General features: G+C 34.3%; 1 protein-coding gene across 2 annotated transcripts; it reads left to right on the forward strand.

Annotated features, from left to right (window-relative positions):
* The first annotated feature begins 2951 nt into the window (after nucleotides 1–2951).
* Nucleotides 2952–24058, forward strand: ndrg1a (N-myc downstream regulated 1a). Of its 2 annotated transcripts, XM_087786369.1 has the most exons (16): nucleotides 2952–3110; nucleotides 11149–11220; nucleotides 12127–12162; nucleotides 15488–15593; nucleotides 15655–15775; nucleotides 16973–17035; nucleotides 17128–17188; nucleotides 18485–18571; nucleotides 19583–19639; nucleotides 19721–19824; nucleotides 19968–20024; nucleotides 20093–20144; nucleotides 21516–21563; nucleotides 21843–21878; nucleotides 22056–22107; nucleotides 23694–24058. In XM_087786369.1, exons 2-16 carry the CDS (start codon nucleotides 11167–11169, stop codon nucleotides 23924–23926), a joined length of 1167 nt encoding a protein of 388 aa, XP_087642495.1. In that variant the 5' UTR covers nucleotides 2952–3110; nucleotides 11149–11166; the 3' UTR covers nucleotides 23927–24058. The 2 variants fall into 2 exon arrangements, with proteins under 2 accessions (XP_087642495.1, XP_087642496.1); XM_087786370.1 differs by lacking the exons at nucleotides 2952–3110; nucleotides 11149–11220; nucleotides 12127–12162 and adding an exon at nucleotides 14042–14118 and having other exon boundaries at nucleotides 23694–24057.
* Nucleotides 24059–24974: the final 916 nt, after the last annotated feature.

The following is a 24974-nucleotide window of genomic DNA, read 5'->3' on the forward strand; positions in this document are numbered from 1 at the left end:
TCTTGCCTGACACACACCTCCATGACACACAAACACACACAAACACACAACTGTGAAGAAACGACTTTTTCTGGAGAGTCTATGAAATATAATCGACATAATTGATTCTACGACTGCTTTAAATCTCAATGAATGAGTGCTTGTCTCACATGTGAACACACTTTAATACACAACATATACATAATTGTTGTGTATATTTTGTGTATTATGTATTATGTATTATTTTCAACAACAATGAAGTATCAACAACTATGTTAAAGTATACACAACAACTTTAAGTTATACAAAACATTAATATACACAACATTTCTAAAGTATAAACAACTACATTACAGTATCTACAAATATCATGAAGTATTTTCAACTACAATGAAATATACACAACATTTCTAAAGTATAAACAACTACATTACAGTATCTACAAATATAATAAAGTATTTTCAACTACAATGAAATATACACAACTATGTTAAAGCATACGCAACAACGTTAAGTAATACACAACATTAAACTGTACACAACATCATTAAAGTATACACAACAACATTAAAGTTTAGACAAGGATCGTACATTTAACTATACACAACTACGTTATGGTATACACAACAACACCAATGTATACACAACTACATAAACTATACACAACTATGTTAAAGTCTACACAACTACATTAGTTAACACATTTAAATTAAAGTATACACAACCACGTTAAGTTATACACACTATTACACTTTGCACAACAACACTAACATATACACAACAACCTTTACGTATACACAATGACATTAAGTATACACCACATTGTTATTGTTTACACAACTATAGCAATGTATACAGAACTACATGGAATATACATAAGTAGATTAAAGTCTACATAACTACATTAAAGTATCTACTACTACAGTAGGTACAAACAACATTATTGAAGTAGACACAACTGCATCATTGTTTACAGAACTACAATTAGGTTTACACAACTCCATTAAAGTATACACAAATATGTTAAAGTATACACCAAACATTAAATATTACATAATATTACACTTTTCACAACAACACTTATTTATACACAACTACATTTACCAACCACTAGATGGCAGCAGTCATTACGTCCTCCGCAGCTAAAAGAACGATGCAATCCAACAAGATCCTGGAGGCGACTGAGGACAAGAGGATACAGTAGACTCCAGATGTTTGGACATATTTTGGTTTGAAAACAAATAAAAGCAGTTACGACTTCATCAAGAGTCATGTGGTCTGTAAATACTACAACACCAGAGTCAAGTACTGGACAATACTACACATATATCCTTGTTACTACACATCACAATATATCATATCGTTGACCCTGTATACGTATCATATCACTAGATTCTTGCAGATACACAAGGTTATATAAAACATAGTTTACTTTCACTTTCATCTTTCTTTGTCTCCAACAAAAGTAGTTCCCGTTCCATGAGGTACTTTTTACATACAGAGATAAAATCATTTACATCATTTCTCTTCTGTTGATTATTAATGTCTGAAAGGTGTTTTATTTTGAAAAATAATGGGATTTTCTCTAACGTTAGATTAGTCTTTCACTCTTGACGTCTGAAGACGGTCAAGTTTAAACAAAATACCTGTAAACTAGTAAAAATGTGTGAATATATATATATATATATATATATATATATTATAAAATTAATAATTGGACCCACAGGATCTTTGCGGGTATTTGTTTTACATTTTTGTAATGCCTTTATATCAATTTATTTAATTTAATTAATATATAAAATAAAATATTAAAACAATTCTTTTATGGAATAAAAATACTTTTTTTTGTGCATTTGATGTATTTATTTTATATTACAAAATATACAAAACCTTTCCGGATCATAGATATTATTGAATTCAATGCATTTCATAATATTTTCAATTAATTATTTATATCCCTTTTATTTCTTGTACTTTATTGATCTCATTTGATTTGATTTTCCATTATTGTATTTTGTAATATCATCACAAATGTATGATAATATAACATGTAGACGTTTTTATTTGTTCAGGCTTTTCCTTGATTTTCTGGAACTCCTGTGTTGTTCTCAGTTTTATCTTGACCTTTAAAATATATACTTTATTGAATATTGTTTTGATTGTTTAAGCGCTTTGTGACCCTGGTCTGGAAAAGCGCTATATAAATACAAATGACTTACTTACTATGTTTTCTTATTTACATTTATTTAATCCAACTATATACAATCAAATAAGGACTTAAACATAACATTTATTTAGGTTTTCCATCATTATTTCATTATTTATTTGTCTATTCAACCTTTTCTCATTTTAATGTTTTTTTTTTCATTTTTTGATATGGATTTTGACATTAAACTGGTTTAAAAAAGAACAAAAAAACTATGAAAAACATGACAAGACATGGTTGGAATCTTCACCTAAAGTCTAAAAGGGTTCGTAACGGATCCATCAGCAGCTCTTTCTTTGTCAGAATCGGACTTAAACAAACAGCCTCGTCCAGATTCCAGGTCACACACACACACACACACACACACACACACACACACACACACACACACACACACACACACACACACACACACACACACACACACACACACACACACACACACACACGCCCATAAACCTTCTGCTCCCAGTTACCTGATCCACTGACTCATTACATCATTCCCTCCAGACACAAAACATTCTCTCCTCAAACTTCTTTCTTTTCCTAAGGAAGGAAGAAGGAAAAAAAAAAAAATCAACTCTGGACGAAGCAAGAGAGGTTTTCTTGTCGTGCAACAACCTCTGGAGAAGCGACGAGTCGGTTATCACTGTCCAGCTGTTACCCAATAGAGGAGCGGCCCGGGTCGGGTCGGGGGGGGGGGGAAGAAAAGTGGGCCGGACCGCCCCCCCCACCTCCAGCCAGAGCTTTATAAAATTCCCTCAAACATCCGCCTTCTGCTACACGTTGTAAACAAGGGTTTTCTGTCAGTGCAACAGTTGTTTTTTTCAGGTTCTAAACCAAACATAAAAGAACTTCTTTTTTTGTGGACTTTGGGTCGTGAGAGCCAGGAACACAGGAACCATCTCCAGGTGAAACCACTCAGGTGAGTCTCTGGTTTTTTTGGTTGCTTCTCAAGTTAAAGTGGGATCTTTTTTTCTTTTTTTTTACAACTAAATTGTGTCACTCAAAAGTGTAGAAATTGAAAGAGGAACTCGTGGATCCTTATCACAACCACTTTCTACTACAAAACAAGATTTAAAAAACTGAAAAGTTTCTTAGCGTTCACGTTCTTTTGGTGCCGAAAATCCTCTTTTGTTGACATGGAGGGCAGATGATGCGTCCAGATGCTAACAGTGTATTATTTTCAAAAAAAGCCCCTCCTCCACTGTACGACTTGTCGTGTTCCGACCATAGACACCCACTTTTTTTTTTTTTTTTTTGGACAATCTGAAAATGTAGGTCTGTGAGAGCTTAGCCGCCCAGTCCCTGCTGCTGCTGCTGCTGCTGCTCCGCTGATTTTTTTTTTTTTTTTTTTTTCGGAACCAGGGATTTGACAGATTAAGCGAGTTCCTAAAGATTAAGGAAGCAATCATTGTTCCTGCAGATGGATGCTTCTGGATTTAAAGATAAATAAATAAATAAAAAACAAGAGTATAAAGATGCAGCAGCCAGTTCTGGCTTCACAGGAACTTCCTCTGGGATGAAAAACAAGTCTCGGTTCTGCAGGATAAACGGAGAGAAGAGAATAAACGAAGAGAATATAAAAACACAGCTGAGAGAAAGATCTAGTCATCGTCACTTCATGTCCTCCAACTGTTTCCTGTTGATGGTTGCGTAACACTCTCACTTCTGCCAGAGACTCCTGCACTCCGACGTTCCTCCCTCGCAAATGGGAAACACACACACACACACACACACACACGCACACGCACACACACACACACACACACAGAGAAAAAAAAGAAGCATATAATTCAAAAGAGAACATGCGTGTAGCAACTGGTTTTCAAACACACAATGCACGCCTGTTGCCAACAAAACCTGGACCGGTCTGGAGAAGAGCCAGTCAGATGTCACACACACAACCCCCCCCCCCCCCCCCCAACACACACACACACACACACACACACACATACACAAAATCTGTGTGAGAAACAAACACACAGCAGTTTTTGATCTTAACGACAACAAATATCAATAGATTCTCTCACAGGATGTTGTTAAGAAACACAACAATAGACTCAACATTGTGTAACAATATTCTAACTCGGCAGTTTTTGTGTTGTTTTTTGTGTCTAGTCGAGTGTTTTCTACGCACTTCGGCCTCATTTAAACGCATGTCTTTTATTCCTGATAGAGGCTCGAGGAGTCGATCAATAGTGAGAGCAGATAAAGTTATATACACAATTGAAGTACGTTAAAGTATACACAACAACGTTAAGTAAAGAACAACATTAAATTGTACACAACATCACTACATCACACAGTGCATAACAACACCAAAGTCTACACCACTATATTAAACTGTACACAACTACGTTATGGTTTACAAAACTACACCAATGTATACACAATTACATTAAAGTGTACACAACCACATAAAAGTATACACAATTAAATTGAAGTATACACAATTTCATTCTAAATCCGCATTTTTTGTGTTGTTTTTCTGTGTCTAGGCGAGTCAGAGCAGATAAAGTTATATACACAATTGAAGTATACCCAAATACGTTAAAGTATACACAACGACGTTAAAGTATACACAACGACGTTAAGTAATAAACAGCATTAAACTGAACACAACATCACAACATCACACTGCATTACAACACTAAACTCTACACCACTATATTAAACTATACACAACTACTTTATGTTTTACAAAACTACACCAATGTATACACAATTACCATAAAGTGTACGCAACTACATGAAAGTATACACAACTAAATTTAAGAATACACAATTTCATTTTAAATCCGCGTTTTTTGTGTTGTTTCTTTGTGTCTAGCCGAGTGGATAGATAAAGTTATATACACAATGAAGTATACAGAACTACGTTAAAGTATACACAACAACGTTAAGTAAAGAACAACATTAAATTGTACACAACATCACTAAATCAAACTGTGCATAACAACACTAAAGTCTACACCACTATATCAAACTATACAAAACTGAGTTATGGTATACAAAACTACACCAATGTGTACACAATTACATCAAAGTGTACACAACTACATGAAAGTATACACAACTAAATTTAAGTATACACAATTTCATTCTAAATCTTGTTTTCTTGTGTCTAGTCGAGGGAGAGCAGATCAAGTTATATACACAATGAAGTATCAGTTAAAGAGAACGTATTGTCACCTTAGCTTACTGTATGTTAGCATTGCAGCTAAAATATCTTGCACTTTGGGTAAAACTTATTTATGAGCTAGTTTCCTCATCTTCCAGTTATAAACATGAAATTATTAGTATTTGTTTTGCAATATGTTTGTTCTTTATTGATTGATCAGTAAAGTTTGACCATAGATATCCTCGCGACTATCTTAGCACACATGCTACGTTAGCATCTACACTGTACTAAGCATGTCTTATTGTCAATTAACTGGAATTTGAAGAATTTACTCTTCAATTTTAGTTTGTATGTTAGTATGTATTATAATTGCACAATTAAACTTTGCTAATGCAGTTTTGTAGTTTTAAAACTTTCCTGTGACACATAAACATAACTAAAGTGGGTTAAAGTATATATTTCAGTGAGTATTGTTTTGATTGTTTAAGCGCTTTGTGACCCTGGTCTGGAAAACATTATATAAATACAAATTACTTACTTACTTACAAATACATAATTCTTCTTTTCTCTCTTACAAATATTTGTTTGTTAGCATCCCTTACTTTTAATCAGATGTTAACCTGATTACCACTATGTTCAATATTCTTAATAATATTTTTGTTATTATTGTAAAGAACCCAGTCGTCAACCGTACAAAAACAAACAAAGCTAATCAAATGCTCACGCGGTTAGCACTAAAAAAAAGCTTGCTAGGTGTGTGTTGGCATTATTATCGAAAACATTCTATATTCCTAAATAATTTAAAATATAACACGTCAACAAAAGCACTAATGGCTACATAGCGTTAGCAACTTCATCGCTCTGTTCCGCTGAGTCATGTTTTTCCTGCTTTATTACTTTCGTTATCCTGCCGAAGATTTATTCCCTGATTATTTGTCTCTTCGCATTAATCTGCTCAGATAAGGAACAACGATATCTGGTTAAACATTGTCTCGACACAGTTACGCCTGGAGAGTCAACAGCAGGTCGACCCAGTTCTTCGTTCGGCTCCTGGGACCAGATCTGGTGGTTCAGCACTTCTGGACTTCAGATTAGAACAGGGGTCCGACAGGGGTCTGGGTAAATCACCACCTGCTAGTCGGTCCAGGCCCGACGGATCAGTGTTAAACTTACTGTCTCAGGTATTTTACTCATGTTCTTAGAAAGCAAGTTTAAATATGGTTAATTCAGTTAATTGTATATAATAATAATTATATAATACTACTTAAGCTCTCATCTCTTTGTCACCCAGATTAAATTGTTACTGTAAAAAAAAGTTAATTGAATTACAAACAAACTGTCATTTTAATGTGTACTATTTATTTTTGTGTATATTTATTTTAAATGAAAGTTATAAAAGAATTAAGAAAAATACTTTTGCTGTATAGAATAACTTCTACATAATGAGTTTAATATTCTCAAAATCAATTGAAGTAAAAAATAAAAATCATGCTTTAGTAAATAAATATTGATTTACTGCTTAATTAAATCAAACAAACAATATTTATTAGAATCCAATAAAGATTATTTTTATTTATTTTTCTCCCACAGTCATTGGTTTTAAACAGTAAAAAATAGCAAATTCATATACAAACAAACTGTTGTTTTCATAAATACTATTTAATTCAGTTTGTATTTGATAGAACAATTGTGTTTTCTCTGGGTCAAGGTGACCCGAATGCGGAAAAACAAAGCGTTTACATGTGTTCTTCTGGACGCCACATTTGTTTTCAGGCCTTTGGGTCACCTTGACCCAGAGCTAACGCAAGGATTAAACACATTTTATAACAATAAATGTAAATATTTAACATAGTTTTTCAAGGGACAAAAAACAACAAAAAAACACAACAAAAATGATTATAAAACTGGGATCAAAACAATACACAACAGTAACTGTCAGAATTAGTTCTACATAATCAGTTTTATAGAAAATAAATACAAAAAAAAATGGTTCTTGAATGATTTATATTGAAAAATACACACTTTTACGTATTTTTTGTATGTGATACTACTCAAGATAATATCTGTGTGTGTACTACAGTAGGTAGTTAAAAACTATTTAAAAAATCAAAATGAACTACAATCAAGGTTCTGATCCGAGCGAACTCTCGTAACCTCGGCTACATGTCTCTCGGCCTTCATCAAGATCCAGAACAGTCTGTGGTTCTGGACTATCATGGTCTCTGTGTCACGTCAGTGGAATCTCAGCGAGACCCGATCCCTCGTACAAAGGTCCCGCAGTGTCAAGACGACCCACCATTCCACGGAAAAATGAACTTCTTGTTCCTTTCTTTCTTTCTTTTTTTTTTCTTCCTCGCCTTTTGTGCTATTGTGGGACGAGGCTGGATGCTGGCTCTGTTCTGTTGTGTGGTCCGACGGGTCGGTCGCTGTGTTCCGGACACACAATCGCTCAAACGTTCGGACAGAACCGCTTTTGTTGAACGAGAAAAAATCCGCTGCCGGGTTTTAGTTTATATCACAGCGAACAATCACAAGATCGTCAATAGAAGCTTGACTTCGACATCGATGATGGCGCGACTATTAAAAGATCGGCAGGAATCATTTTTGACATTTCTCTCAACTTCCTGTCGGGGCGGCGGGGTCACTCGGGTGACCCCCGCATGTTAAGACAAAGAGCCGTTTGAAAACCAGAGCGATCCGGTCCAAAACACTCGCCCGTCCTGATGACCGGAACCATCTCCCGCCTGGCGTCTCTCTCGCCAGCGCACTCACGCCTTTTCATTCCACTTCCTGTTTGGACGCCATCGCCGACTCGATGTTTGGCATTTTTAAAGTCGAAGACTTGAAGTTTAAAGGGAGTCTGGTCAACTTTGACTCAATTAAAGTCTTGGTTCTGATAAAACTGCACTATAATGCAATTTAAAACAATTATTAGCGATACTAAACTCAAGGCTACACTGTAAACACATTCATCAGTGCAGTCACAGGACCGACTCTAAAGTACATTTAATGCATTTGTTACACAAATGTTTGTTTCGTCTTAGTGTGTTATTTTTAGATGGGTTTTCTGAACGAGCTGTGGAAGCGAGTGATCTTGGGAATATGAGACGCCAAGAAAAAAAAAGTTTTCTTAACTTAACTAAAGATTATATTAAAAACTTCTCAAGTACTGGTGTTTTTTTTTACTTTTTTGTGCAGTATTTATGACAATCTATGGAGGCTCTCAGTGGACAAAAATGAAGGATCTCCATTGGTTATTTTGCTAATGAGAAATGGACTTCTCCAGATCTTTTTTTTTTTAAAACTTCTCCAGATCTTTTTTTTATCTTCTCCAGATCTTTTTTTTTTTAAAACTTCTCCAGATCTTTTTTTTATCTTCTCCAGATCTTTTTTTTTGTTTTACTTCTCAAGAATTTTTGGAACTTTTCCAGATCTTTTATTTTTTTAACTTCTTCATATATTTGAAAAACGACTTCACATCTTTTTGAACTACTCAATTAGTTAAGTTAAGGTAAGGTAAGGTAAAACTTTATTGATCCCTCAGGAGGTCTCCTTCGTGAAATTGTTTAAATGCTTAAAGGTTTAAAGGTTCTAGATCTTTCTTTAACTTTTTCACCCCTTTTTTAACTTCTCAAGAACCATTTTCTTCTCCTTCCATGTCAACCTAGGGTCACCGTGACAACAAGCTTTTTAATAAAACATTTTTAACAGCATTTAACTTAAGACAGAAATCTTTCTGCAGAGAATTCCAATGTATGGAAATTAAAATAACAACTGTGGCTGAAACTAAACAGATGATACGCATGAAATTGAGTATTTAGTTTCACGTTCAATCATGTGAACGAACTTTGCTGTGTCATTGTACAGAATAACTGTAGACCAGGGTTGACTTTCCTTCAGGGGCCACGATATGCAGCAAGGGGCCGTCAAAAAGAAAGAAAAGAGTTTAAAAATGTGCTTTAAGTGTCGGAGTAAAGACTTTGGTTTAAAAAAAGGGGGAAAAATAGGCAAATATCTTTAGAAGGCTTTTTAAAACTGAACTTTATTTTAATGTACAGAGTTACCTGCCATACAACAAAACAGCAAACTCCCACAATGCATTTCAACATGATGCTGACGGCTGATTGGTCGCTACAACGCTGTATTTTCAATTCTACGTCTGTGTTGCTACGTCAAGAGTGGCCGACGGCTGTCATTGGTTGGCTGGGCGGCAAAGCATTACAGAAGCTTTTTCAGGTCACTTTTACTTGGAGGGTCGTTATATATATATATATATATATATATATATATATATATATATATATATATATATATATATATATATATATATATATATATATATATATATATATATATATATATTTAACTCTTTCAGATATTTGAATAACTACTTCACATCTTTTTTTTTTAACTTCTCAACAACCTTTATTTTTTGTTTTACCTTTTCTAGATTTTTTTTTAACTTCTCCACTTCTTTTTTAAGTAAGTATACATTTAATTCAACTTAAAACCCTTTTTAAATGGTTTAAATGTTAATATAATATTAAAGCTAAAAGAAAACAATTGAATTTTATTTCATTTATTTCCATTTTAAGTGAAAAGAACCAAACAAAAAAGTGTGATCGCTGAAGAATTCAATGAGATCTGAATAATACATAGTTAGTACACATAAATGTACTCATTATTTATTTTCAGGGTGATCTCACACACTTCCAGCGTAGAGTGACTCACTGGTGTGTGAAAGTTTACCAGAGAAGTGGCAGGTATCAGATGCAGAGATAAGATCTCCACCTCTGCTGAGATGTTGCGTCACAGGTCGTGACTCTTGCTCTGAATCATGTCGAAAATAAGAAAAAAAAAACTTGTTTACGAAGAATGAGAAAAGATCAGTTTCTGTCGAGAGACTAAAAAAGTCTCGTGACCCGACGACTCCTCGTCTCCCTCGACCTGTTCTTCCACTCAGACGTGTCATGAACATTTTTGTGTGTTTACCCGTGTGGGAGGCTGCAGGTGTGGTCTGCATGTCACTGCAGGTCACGAGCTGTGTCTGCACCACCACCAGTGTGTGAGTGTGTGAGTGTGTGTGTGTGTGTGTGTGTGTGTGTGGACGTGCTCACGCTCAGGTTCACAGCAGATAGGAAAAACACACCCACATCCAAAGAACAGCTAATAACTCTTTTTAAGAAAATATTCAATCAACAAAACACACCCATTTTTTTCCCGTCATCCGTCTAAAGGTTGGAAAACAAAAAGTGTGAATGTTAGAAAAAGTTGTCAAACAGGTTTAAAAGTTAAATACGATCATTTTAAAACAAGATAATTGAGTTGATTTTCTTTTTCCAACACAAATGTGAATTATTTTCCAGGTTGTGTTTGTCACTTACTTTAAGATGTTTTATTTGTATTTTTTTATTTTTTGTATTTTTTTAAAACAATTTAAATTAATCGTTATATATATTCAATAGGCTGATTTTTTTAATTGATTAATTAATTGAATATTCAATTTATTGAATTCGTTATTATTGAATAATTAAAGGTAACAAAATTGTTCTATTGACATGTTTGTAATTAATTCTTTTTAAAATTAAAATAAAAACTTTTTAAATGGATGATTTTTTTTACATATATAGTTTGATATTCAAATTCCAATCATTAAAAAAATAATTAATCAAAATAAATTGAATTAATATTTATTTGTAGCCTTTTTTATTTGATACAGAAATGATTGTAAAAATTGTACGTGGGATCAAGGAGACTAAATACGTCGTTACTACAAAGAGGCTGTTTTTCCTTCATCTGAGGGATGTGATGATCGACAATATTCCTTTTTTCTTCTCAGACGCAGCTGCTCACAGAAATGGACGACATCCAAGTTGAGACCAAACACCTCCTGGTGGACCGTGAGCTGCCGGTTTGTACATTAACTCACAATATATTCTACTTCATGCGTGCTCAGCCCTCTAGCAGAGTATCACTGTGGCCAGAGGGTCTCACAGGGACTCTTAGAACCATGTTTTTTTTACAAAATAACTTCCACTGACAGAGAAACAGATGTAAACATGACTCCTACGCGACGAAAATACATCACATTTATTTATATTCAGATGATTTAATGTTATAAGGCATTACTTGTTTGAATCTTAAATCACTTTTTTGTTTAACGCTTCCTATTTACACACTTTGTCAGTAAAAGCAAACACTGTTATACACACATTAGTCATATACAATATTCTCACTCACATATATGCAAAAATAGAGTGTAAAAATAATCAGAAAAATGTGTGTCGCTGCTTTTAAGTTAAATTAAATAAAAATAAATTAAGAAAATGTGCAAGATAATTGAAATGTGAATATCTTCTATTTCTGATATAAAATATTTAATATACTTTTATATTTAGAAGTTTTTGTTCTAATAAACTAATTTAATAATAAACTATTAATCATTTATGAGCTGTTTTTAACTTGAAATAAATACTTCCTTCATCCCTTTAAAAGCCAAACACTGGACTCGATGAACCAAGAGTGTGTTCCTCTGCTGAAATAAAGCACTGTGTCGTAGTTTATCTGCTGCTGAGAATCAAAAGCTTCGTCCTTCCATGACTTCTGTCCTGAATATGCTGCACATCAGAACATGCACGAGGGGAAAATCTGTTTCAACAACAGCAGCGAATTAAATGAGTCACAATAATCCAGGGAGAGGATGTAACTGTCGGTAAATTAGGTTGAAGTGTACGTGCGCGCACGCATGTGTGTGTGTGTGTGTGTGTGTGTGTGTGATTGCATTAGTGGATAATGTGTGTCTTTTTCTTTCTTTCAGGGCTTGAGAGAAGCCGTGCAGCAGCTCGCTACCATGGTGAGTGGACACGCAACCTGATATTTTTTATTTGAAAACGAAACAAAAAAACTATTGATGCTTGAGCAGCTTTTGTCAAACTCAAGTAAAACTGCAATCAGTTTAGTGAATGAGAAACAACACAGAGAAAATTAGGATAAATTGAGCTTCAAAAAGAATGACTATATCAAAATCATACTTCCTGTTTTGTAAACATGCTTTTTTTTTTTACTTTTTTGCCCCAGTTTTAGATTTTTTTAGTTTTCACACCTTTTGGTTAAAGGGTTTTCAAATCAAAATAATACAAGTTCAACTGAAAACATGTTGAAAAAAAGGTTTATTTTGGGTTTAATATTAACTGTAACTTCACAGGAAAAATGTCCCCAAAAATGTACCAAAAATATGTGTTTCCCATATTTACACCTAATTTTAAGTGGTTTAAAATACTAGGATGGAAAAGAAGAAATCAGTTGAAATACATATATATATATATATATATATATATATATATATATATATAAAAAACAATAGTCCAACAAGTGTATATGATTTTAAAGTACAAAATTATATTAACATTTCTGATTGCTAAATTCTAGGATTGTACTTTTAAGATGAATTCCAAAAAATAAAATTCTGACTCAAAGTTTACGATTGTTTAATAACTCAAAAAAAAAATAAACTCCTGAAAAAAAGAAGTAAATGACAAGAAGAAGAAAAGAAAGATGAAAAAAATATTTGGACAGTAATGTATTCATTTTACCAGTTACTGTAGCTGAACTACAGCTTCATTTATTTTCAACATTTTGGACCATGAATCAACATCTTAGTAAAATGCTTACGTCGACACCCCAGTTCATATATGTATTTACTGAAAATATGAGTGTGTATTGGTATGATACGATAAGCTGTAGTTACAAGGATATATTAGTAGTATTGTCCAGTACTTGACTCTGGTGTTGTAGTATTTACAGACCACATGACTCTTGACGAAGTCGTAACTGATTTCATTTGTTTTCAAACCAAAATATGTCCAAACATCAGCTTTAAAAGCTGCTGGACTCACTGTATCCTCTCGTCCTCAGTCATCTCTGGAATCGCGAAGGATTTAATTACTCCTCATGTAATGGCCGCTGCCATCTAGCTTTATACAACTATAAACCATGAAAGAACAGTGATTAAAATAGAATATGATGTGAAAGCAAAATTAAATAAATTAAAAATAAAATAAATGGGGAAAACAAATAGAAAAAATACAGTATGGTAAAGATATTGAGACATATCTGTGTATTGATTTATTTAAAAAAATAAAGCAGTTCTTTTGAATAAAAGGACAACTTCAACCTGCAGTGACTTTGTTTACTTCAGTGATTGGTCAGGATTTATGAATGAACACGACACTCTTACGGGATTATCTCACCAGCGCAGTCCAGGGTGTCCACCCGGGTGGTGAGGTGGGCGGAGCCAGGGGTGTACGTGCACATTACGACCACTAAATAGGTCAAGAGCTTGTTTGGATCCGCGACTGATCTCGGGCGGTCCAAACTGGTTTGAGGAGAACCTCGTCCATCTTGTGCATTCCATAACTAATAAACAGATACTTCAACACATAACGATAATAAATATTACTGCACGTGTGGATGTTTGTACGTACGTAATATAAACAAAATATTTTGAATAGTTGTCGTCCAGTCAACACCTCCCACCGTCTGACCAATTGAGTGATCCAATTTAAGGATCTCTTCCTCTTGAATTAGCTTGTTTTGACCAGCTCGCAAGGCACCATGGGAGGTTGGGAGGCTTAGGCCGACCGGTCAGCAGCGTGGGTATAAAGCCCCGCGGGTCCAGCTTTGCTGGTATTTGTATCTATAGCTCGACCAGACGCCGCAGCTTTTATTTTTGGGAAAGTTTGATATTGTTGCAAACATGGTTCTGGAGGACTCTGAAATGGAGATTATTGTGCCTGAAATTGAATCAAATGTGAGTACGAAACATAGATTTGAGTTTTAGCTGGTTCCTTAAAACTCCTGTTTATCTTTAAAAAACATTTTATTTTTAATTTTCTTTACTTTTGACCATTAGCTAATTATTAAATCATTCTGTGATTGAGTTATTCGATAAAAACCCGTCGAGCCATCATGACGTGTCAGTCATTAACCATCAAGTTTGATATTAATCATGAGCAGGAAAAAAAACAAGCTGTGGTTCCTCAGGGGTCAATGCTTGGACCACTGTTGTTTTGACTATACTACCTAGTATTTTTCCACTATGTCCATCAGCTTCTTGGCCAAATTCTATCAATCTAAGTGAATGGGCGTTTGATTTATCATTCTATTTGTTGGAATATTTTATTAACTCATTCAGTTTCCATTAATAATTATTATTAATATTTTAAAAACTATTTTCAAACGTCTAACTGTCCGGGTTGTATCAGTATTTGTTTACTACTGTAAAACCTGTGTAGATCTATTCATGATGACTTTTGTGTGGTTCCTTTCTCTATAATAATAACTTAATAGAACCAAGCAATTTAAAGTACAAGTAAAGATAAATGTTTTTATTAAAAATAAGGTTTAGCAACATTTTTTAATTTTTTTATTGCGATTTTTGCATTAACTTGATGATGTATCACGATAAATCTGATTGTATACGCAACATCCAAAATAATTTAAAAGTTTTCTTAAGTGCACTTTTATTTCAATGTTCTGTTTGTGCCGACACTTTCAAGTTATTTAACATATTTAGCAAAATGTGAATTAAAAAAAAGAATAAATCAAAGCCTATTGCAACAGCAAAGGGTATTAACCAGAATCAGATTTTTTAAATTTAAATTATCAGTGAAGGGTTCCACCAATTAGGAATGTGCTTTGATAGAGTTTTGCAACATTAAACATGAAATAAAATCCTAACCATTAAAAATATACATATGTCTATTTAATCCGTAAAAATTAAAATAAAATAAAACTTCATAAACGTATTATTTTATTATTAATTTACTTTAAAATCTATTTAAAATACAATTTTAATATAATTATTTTCATTAAAGATAATTTATTTAGCATATACACTGCGATTAATCGTGATTTATCATTGAAATCATGCAATTAATTGCGATTAAGATTGTAATAAAGAAAGAAAAAAAACAACAATGGATGAAAGTTGAAAAAAAACAAAGAGTTTAACCTATAAAAGTATGCATGAAAGACGAACAAGTATAAAAAGAAATTAATATAAGTAGCAATGGAGATAAAACATAAGTAATTAACTTGAAATATACGTATATTTTTGAAGGTATTGTTCTATATGTTGGTTTCTAAACACGCTCAGTAAGTCCTGCTCGTGTCTGCAGGAGCACGACGTGGAGACTCCGTACGGACGAATCCACTGCACGATGAAGGGCGTTCCCAAGGGCGAGCGTCCGGTCATCCTGACCTTCCATGACATCGGACTGAACCGTAAGTCTGTCCTCAGAGCCTCGAAGACTTGAACCAGATCTGATTCCTCTGTGGTCCTCAGACAAGACCTGCTGGAACACGCTCTTCAGCCACGAGGACATGTCGGAGATCATGCATCACTTCGCCGTGTGTCACGTCGACGCCCCCGGGCAGCACGAGGGCGCCAACTCCTTCTCCACCGGGTGAGTGAACACACTTGCACTGACGGTCAGTCTGTGACTCTTGACCTTTGACCTGAGCGGGTAGATCAGTGCGGATGTTCTCCTACGACGACCTTTCGTCTAATCTCTGCTGTAAACACCGAAGTACTCCGTTTAAAACTGTACTATTCGACAAGACTCTCTCAAATAAACAGATTGTACTTGAGATTTTTTATGACAAAACTCCATTAGTCAAATAAAAACAACACTTATTATTATAATACTTATGATTGTCTTTGTTTATAATATTTAAATGTCTACTGTGTTTCTTTATATAAGTAAGTAAGTAAGTAAGTAATATTTATTTATATAGCGCTTTTCGAGACCAGGGTCACAAAGCGCTTAGACAATCAAAACAATACTCAAAAAAGTACATACTTTAAAGATCAAGATAATACTGAGAACAACACAGGAGTTCGAGAAAATGTGTGTTTCGGTATTTAAAGTGGGAAGAATAAAGGTAAATATATAAATCAATTAATCGCAGTAAAAAGCTCGCGAAATGCTAATGAATCCCCCCCCAAAAAAAATTTGAAATATTTTTTTCTGTCTTTCTGGGAGTGAGTTCTCTTTTTTATTATTGATGAGCTGATTGAATAGAAGCTTTTATTTTGAAAGTCTGAATGAGATAATTCTTGTTATGATGTCACTTATTCTCAATTCATCCAATTCTTCCCTCCATAATTTTTTTTTATATATATAGTTGCACTTTGTCATCCCTTGAACTTTGTTCCTTTATTTGCACGTTGTCATCTATTGCACTTTGTTCTTTATATTTGCACTTTGTCATCCCTTGAACTTTGTTCATTTATTTGCACTTGACCTTGTTTTTATGAAACTATCATCATCTCCAGAGGGATAAATAAAGTCAATCTAACCCTTTTGTTCTCTCTGGGTCAAGGTGACTCGAAGGCTTGAAAACAAATGTGTTTGTGGTATCCCTTGTGTTGTTTCTGGGTCAAGGTGAACGACCTCCCTGGCTTCCATAAATACATATGAAGTAGTGGAGGTTGTTTACCTTGTCCTAAAGACAACACAGGGGTACCACAAACACATTTTTTTCCCAGGCCATCGGGTCACCTTGACCCCGAGATAAAATAACGATCTAAAGTACTATATAATAATAATCTAAAGTAAGTGTGCGTACGATCTAATCCGGTGCCTCCGGGGTCCTCACAGGTACGAGTACCCGTCCATGGACCAGGTGTCCGAGACCCTCCCTCTGATCCTGAAGCACTTTGGGTACGTGGAGCGCCGACCTCACCGCCCGACTCTTGCCTCCTCCCTCCAGGAAGCCTTTCTATCCGGTTGTTCTAACAGTTTCCTCGTCTTAGGCTGAAGAGCGTCATCGGGATGGGCTTCGGCGCCGGAGCCTACATCCTCAGCAGATTCGCCGTGAGTCAACTTTTAATCAATCTGGGATTATTGGCACCTGCGGGTCTTGCTTTTTCACTTTCTGATGATTTTGGCAACGTGGCTTATTCCTTGATCCCGCTGAGCCAGGAAAGCTGCAGGAATTCCTGAGGATCAGATCAAGACTAACATTGAGCTCAGCTGGAAGTCTCACTTGTTGCTCTGAACCTGGAGCAAATATACGCTTTTATTTTCCACCTGATTTCACTTTCTCAAGGGGCCACAGTTTGTCTGGAGTGAAGGGCCTGAAAAAAGACTTGACAAAGAAAAGAAGAGTTTCAATCTGGAGAAAAATTTAATGAAAAAAGCAGGAAAAATCGCTATAAGGCTGTTATTACAATACTTGTGTAATTGTGACATAGATTTCAATTCAATTAAAAAATATATAATAATAATACATTTGTAACAAATAAATAATATAATTAATATAAATATAATATAAAAACAATTTAATTGTTTTGCACGTAAATACACTTTTGTTACATTTTTTTTATTTAAAATTTTTATTTGACTTAACTTTCTTTTATTATTTTTGCTAGTTTTAATATTAACTAAAAATAATTTATTTTTACAAAAGGAAAAAAAATGATGAGAATGATCATCCCCTAAACAACAACAACAACTAAAAAAATAGTTTAGCTATTAACTCTTGTGTTGCCTCTGGGTCAAGGTGACCCGAAGGCCTGAAAAAAAAGTGTTTGTAGTATCCCTTGTGTTGTCCCTGGGTCAATCTTTATATCCTTTTCTTCGCACTATTTCCTTCGATTCTATGTTCTCTATATTTGCACTTTGTCATGCCTTGCACGTTGTTCTTTTATGTGCACTTTGTTCGTGTTCTTGTCTTTATGAAACTATCGTCTGTTGTGAACTGGAAACCAAATTTCCAGAGGATCTCCAGAGGGATTAATAAAGTCTGTCCAACCCTTCTCTCTGGGTCAAGATGACCCGAAGGCCTTAAAAAACAAATGTGTTTGTGGTATCCCTTGTGTTGTCTCTGGGTCAAGTGGACTACCTCCCTGGCTTTCATGAATAAATATGCTGAGGTGGAGGTCGTTCCCCACAACACAAGGGATACTAAAAACACATTTGTTTTCAGGCCTTTGGGTCACTATGACTATGTTAAGTCATATTGAGAGTTGAATGAGTGATGAATTAGAATCAGGATCAATTCTCCATGATTTCATAGCAAGACCTTATGAAGGCCACAGTAAAAACAGACTCATTTTTCCTTCCATTATTTTTAATTTCTTGAGCTTATTGTAAATGTTGTGTTTTCAGCTGGACTATCCCAATATGGTGGAAGGTCTGATGCTGATCAACATCAACCCGTGCGCTGAAGGATGGATGAACTGGGCGGCACACAAGGTACCTTCCGAGGCAAACTATATATTTAAAACAAAAGGCTAGAAAATGAAAATGTACATTTAAACAATTCAACATTCGGACTGGTGACTTTAAGAAAATAAAATACTTTAGTTTAGGTTGAATTTCATAAGGTGAGTTGGAAGTGCAATCAATCCATTTACAAACTCTGAAACAAATTGACACATTCTTGAACAAAATTGACAAATTCTTATAACAAATTGACAAACTCTTGACAAACCAATTTAACTATTGTAAATGTTTACAAACCTCGAAACAAATTATAATTGAAACGAAAGTACAAACTCTTGAAACACATTCACAAAAATCTTAAAGCAAATGTAACAAATTTACAAACCATGAATCAAAATGATAATTTTCTCAATCAAATGTACTAAATATTGAACCCTTTAAACTTAAAATTTATTTTAAAAAACTATTGAAACTAATTTACAAACTTTAAAAAAAATGTTACTATGGAAACAAATTTACAAACCTTTAAACAAAATGATAATTTCCTGAATCAAAATAAACTAGATTTTGAAACACATTAACAAACTCTTTAAACAAAATAACAACCCTTTGACACAAATTTTGAAAAAAAAAATCTTACTTTTGAAAACAAATGTACAAAGTCTTGAAACAAATTTAAACATATTAAAAACAAATTTGCAAACTTTTGAACATAAAATCACAAACTCTTGAAACAAATTTAAAAAGAAATTCAAATAAATGTATAAACTTTTGATTTTTTTTTCACAAACTCTAAAAAACAAAATCCCAAACTCTTTTTTTTACAAGTTTACAAACTCTTTGTACATTTATTTCAGGTTATTGTCATTTTTCTCAGCGGTTTTATATGTTTTTGACTTCACAGCCTTTATAATTTCAAGATATGTTGTTTTAAACTATTAATTCAAAAATATTTTCAGCAAAGTTGAGAAAACCTTGATCATAGAAACGTATGATTGTTTAGTTTTAGTCAAAAAGTCAAACATTTCTGGCGTCTCTCAGATCAGCGGCTGGACTCACGCCGAGCCCGACATTATCATCTCCCACCTCTTCGGAAAGGTAACGACAAAACTCTCCGGGCCAAAAGTTTCCACGTTTTTTTTCCGGGTCACGCTGACCTCTTGGACCATTTCCTCACAGGAGGAGATCCACAACAACCAGGACCTGATCGGGACTTACCGGCACCACATCGTCAACGACATGAACCCGTACAACCTGCATCTGTTCGTCAAGGCCTACGAAAGGTAAACAGAGATCAGTCGTGAACAGAGAACCTCATGATAAAAAAAACTTGTTGAAAAACTATAAAAAGAGATTTAAATTGTGAAAAAGTTGAATAAAAAAACACAATGAAAGGAAGTTAATTAATGGTGTGACATGTGTGCAGCCGGAGGGACCTGGAGATCGAGAGACCGGCCCCTGGATGCAACAACCGAACCCTGAAGTGAGTTATTTTCTTTTAAAATAAACCGTTTTTAATTCAACTTTAATCAAACATCTGGTCTCGTCCAGGTGTCCTTCTCTGCTGGTGGTGGGCGACAGTTCTCCTGCCGTGGAGGCCGTGGTGAGTTCTTGCTATTGATCGGAATAATTCGACTTCCTGCTCACGTGTCCCGGATGTTTTTTCTTGAAGACGTGATCCCGACCTTAGGAGCCCTCGGACACAATGATTAAAAAAATGTCCCGGTGGTTTAAGTTTTAATCTCTCGGAGTCAAAGATTGACTGTATTTGTCGAGTCAAGGGTTGGTTTCTGGACTGTTGAGTCAACATGATACTTGACAGTTTAACTGATGAAACAACTGGACGAGTTAATTTTTTATAAATGATAAACAACAATGTGTTCTATGATGATAGTGTTGTTTTAAATCTATCATATTCTTATAAATATACTGTAAATACCTGTTTTGAATAAGCATCCAAATATGTTGCAACAGCCGGGATCAAAGAAAATATAAAAGCAATAAAAACGAATATAATAAAAAATGTAAATATAATGAAATTAAGAAAATATTATCAAATTAAATAGATAAGTAAGTAAGTAATTTGTAATAAAATTAAGAAAATATTATGAAATGTTGAAAATCTAATACAATTAAAAAAATATAATAAAATTAAGAAAATATTATAAAATTAAGAAAATTAATGAAATTAAGAAAATATAATGAAATTAAGAAAATATTATAAAATTGTGAAAATATAATAAAATTAAGAAAATATAATGAAATTAAGTAAATATAATGAAATTAAGTAAATATAATATAATTGGGAAAATAAAATACAGTTGAGAAAAGAAAATAAAATTAAGAAAATATAATAGAATTAGGAAAATATAATTTATATTTAGAAAAGTAAAAATATATAATTAAAAAAAAGAAAATATAATAAAATAATAAATAAAAGGTAATAATTTTATTTTAAAAAAATAAAAAAATAAATGACAAACTCTGTGTTGAACTAATCAAAAACTCTGAAACAAAATGACTATTTCCTGAAACCAATTTACAAATTCTGGAAACATATTCAGAAAAACTTTAAAAAAAAAAAAGGACTAGTTCCTGAAAGAAATTGACAAAATGATCTTCTTTTTTTTTTAACAACCCTTATAACAAATTGACAAACTCTGAAAAAAATATGAGAAAGAGTCTAAAATCATAATAACAGTTTCTTATAAGTGAAACTAAATTACAATTTCTTGATCCATGGAAACACTAATACAAAATATTAACCTTAAAAAAAGAAGAAAAGTAAGACATTTGAAATGTGTTTCCAGAAATAGATTATATACATTTGTTTCAAGAGATTTTAATGACCAAGTTTCTTTATTTTGTTTCTGGCGTGTAGATGTGTTCTTGCCGCCGCACCGTCAGCACTTATTGTTCATTAATCTCCCGACTTTAATCATAATCCTGATAAAGCCACTGTTTGTTGCTGCAGGTCGAGTGCAACACCAAGCTGGACCCGACAAAGGCCACCCTGCTAAAGGTGAGAGTCCGGTCCAGATTGATGGAAAACCATCAGCAGATAAGATGTCAGGAGCTCAGTGTTTACCCGGTGACTTATTAACCGGCGCCGATGCGAGACGTGCCGCTCGCCTCGGTTTGTGCAACTGACCTACTTTTGTTGGCCCTTCGGCAACGTTTATGTAAAACTAACACGACGGTCGTGATCCAGTCCGAGGGAAAGTGTCGATGACATCGAGGGTTAATGGTCGGTGTCGAGAACGTGCCATTTGCTGATGTCGTTTGTTGTTTTTCCACGCAGATGGCCGACTGCGGCGGCATGCCCCAGGTGGACCAGGTGTGTACAAATACACGAGTGTGTTTACGTGCTACTGTGTGGACGAGGAAAAGCCTTAAGAGCATTAATCCTTCAGCCTGAGCTTTACCTGCTCACACCAGCTGCCACGACTCACAAAAACACCGTCCAGACATGTGCGTTCCATCAACTTTTCTTCTTCTTCTTCTTCTTCCACAGCCTGCCAAACTCACCGAGGCGTTCAAGTACTTCATCCAGGGCATGGGATACAGTGAGTAGGATTTATTCCCCCTCAGAAGTCACTCTGGTAACAGTTTCATAAATCGATTCTGTGTCGAATCTTAAGGTTTTCTTAATCTTGGTAACAATCTACAATCTCATAAATAAAGAACAATTCTACCTCATGCACGCTCTGCCCTCTAGAGGCTGCTGCTATGAGAATGTACAGGGACGAGCACACTTTCATAGAACCAGGGTCATAACGGAAATGGTAACTGGTTTGTTTTATATGCAAAAAACCCCTTAAAAACCTATTACATTATAAAGTAATGTGTGACTATTTTGATGTAAGCTTTAAACATATGAGCTCAACAAAAGGTTTATGTCAATTTTAGTGATTGTCGAGAAATGTCAAAATGACTACATTGATTAAAACCTTGTTGAGGGATGATAAGAAGGAACATCAACAGAAGTTTATTGTAAAAAAAATATCTAAAAAACATTAATTCTAAAAAGAATATTGTTTTAATAAACATTTAAAAACATCTCTTTGTGGAAGGAAATGCAATTAATGGAGAACAAATTCAAGGAAAAAGTGAAAAACATTACGTTAAGATGTTTTATATATATATATGGAAAAAGGAAAAATAAACACAAAAAATCTTTATGTTTTGTTTTTAGTTTTCTCAGACTTTGTGTTATAATTGTTCGCAGTCTTGACACCTGCAGTGCTACTGAAGACTGAACATTTTTTTCTCTGGCTCCCCCCTGTGTTCAGACAGTGTAATTGCAACAGTTTTCGTTTAAATGTGGTTTTCACGTCCAACTGTGTACTTCTGTGGCGTCAAACTCAATCGCACTAGGGGCCAAAATATCAATGTTTTTTTGTTTTTTTTTCAACAGGAATTATTAGATTTATTTTGTGCAACCTCCGTTTTACATGAAGTCTCTGTATAAATGTTGACAAGAACAATCTATTTTTTTTCTTATCTTATCTTAAACACTGGCATATTTATTGATCAACATATCAACAAGAACATTAACCTACTTTGATTGATTTAGTCAACCATCCGACAGACCACAATAAAATGACTTGGCAAACTAAATATGGCCTCAAATACTCTCCAGGGAGAGTAATTTAATGAATGACTTCATTAATTTATATTGTTAAGAAACATAACATCAAGCTAAATATGCTAAAAATTATTTGATTAAATATTATTTAACTTTATTATATTAACATTTAATTCAATTATTTTATTGGATCTTACATACCTTTTGATTTATTCTTCTGATTTAAAACATATATATATATATATATAATTTTAATTAAATATTTTCGGGGGCAAAAAAACGGAAATGTGAGAAACAGAGGAGAGTATTAATGAAAAATTGAAATAAATACTACACTTTGCCCTGGTTTGATCCAAACAATCGCAATAGAATTATATTGTTCTGGTGCTCAAAATGAAAATATCAATGAGAATCAGAAAATAATGAAACAAAACTAGTGTTAAGGAAAAGTTTTCACCATTTCTCAGACCCAGAATTTTGTATTTATTTACCAGAAATTGATTTCTCGACGTTTATTTCTCTGCACCTTCATCATCTTTTCTGTAACTCGTTCCCCCCCTTCAGTGCCGGCGGCCAGCATGACCCGCCTGGTTCGCTCCCGCACGGCCTCGGGCTCCAGCGTCACCTCCTTCGAGGGCAACCGGTCTCGTTCCCACACCAGCGAGGGCAACCGCTCGCGCTCGCACACCAACGAGGGCCGCAACCGCTCGGCCGACCCCCAGCGAGGTCGCTCTCACACGGCCGGGTCCATGGACGGCACGGCGGACCAGCCCAAGTCGGCCCAGGTGTCCTGCTAGAGGGTCTGGATCCTGGTGTGTGTGTGTGCTGCCCCTTCAACTGCAAAACACACTGTCCCGTGTCATCATCATCATCATCATCATCATCATCATCGTCTGAGGACTTACAGCAGAGAAAACGTCGAGGTCAGCTGGGTTTTGCAGCTGAACGCAGCACTGCATCATGGGATATGGAGGCGGAGAATGTTCAAAGAGAGCACCAGCTGTCTCTCTTCATCTTTTTATCTTTTCCTCTCATCCTGTATCTTTTCATTTTACTACATTGACATCTCAGATATTCCTGACTGTAAATTACTTTTCCCGTTTGTTCTCCCTTAGCAAAAAAGAAGTATTTCGTAGTGTACTACAAGTATACTTATTTTCCACTAAAGTTGAAGCAGAACACTTTGAAACTTTCCTTAGCGTAAATAAGTATATTCTAGTGTACTATGATTGTCTTTATTTGATACTAAAATTCAAGTAATATACATAAAATTTACATTTGGCATCCTTTAGCAAAAAGAAGTATATTCCAGTGTACTATGAGTATCCTTGTATTACACTAAGATTAAAAAAGTAAACCTGGAGTTAACTTTTAAAACTCCCTTACCATAAAGAAGTATACCCAAGTTTTACTTATAATTTTATACTAAAATTGAAGTAACGTTTACTTTTGAACGCTTAGCAAAAGCAAGAATACTCAAGTGTACTATGAGTATTCTTGTTTTATTCTACAATTGACGTAGTATACTTGAAATGTACCTTTGAACTTTCCTTAGCGTAAATAAGTATATTCTAGCGTACTAAACTGTAAGTGTACTTATTTTATAACAAAAATGCAAAGTATATTCGACTGTACTTTGAGTGTACTTTAAGTACACTTCTGTAAACTAAACTTTTTGACTGAGTATACAACTAGTACACTGTAGGTTAAGAGATGAGAATACTTGAACATATACTTCGATAAACTTAAAATGATCCATTTTTGGTCAGAAGAAGTATTAAATGAGTATACTTTTGGTACACTACAAGTACATATACCTTAGTATACTGACTACACTCGTACTTA

This window comes from Callionymus lyra, chromosome 3, assembly GCF_982586985.1.
Source record: "Callionymus lyra chromosome 3, fCalLyr1.hap1.1, whole genome shotgun sequence".
NCBI classification, from domain to species: Eukaryota; Metazoa; Chordata; class Actinopteri; order Syngnathiformes; family Callionymidae; genus Callionymus; species Callionymus lyra.

Coding starts and splice junctions, on each gene's coding strand:
- ndrg1a (XM_087786369.1), top strand. CDS start 11,167: ATGGACGACATCCAAGTTGAGACCAAACACCTCCTGGTGGACCGTGAG. Junction 18,572..19,582: donor TGAACTGGGCGGCACACAAG/GTACCTTCCGAG, acceptor GGCGTCTCTCAG/ATCAGCGGCTGGACTCACGC. Junction 21,879..22,055: donor GCATGCCCCAGGTGGACCAG/GTGTGTACAAAT, acceptor CTTCTTCCACAG/CCTGCCAAACTCACCGAGGC.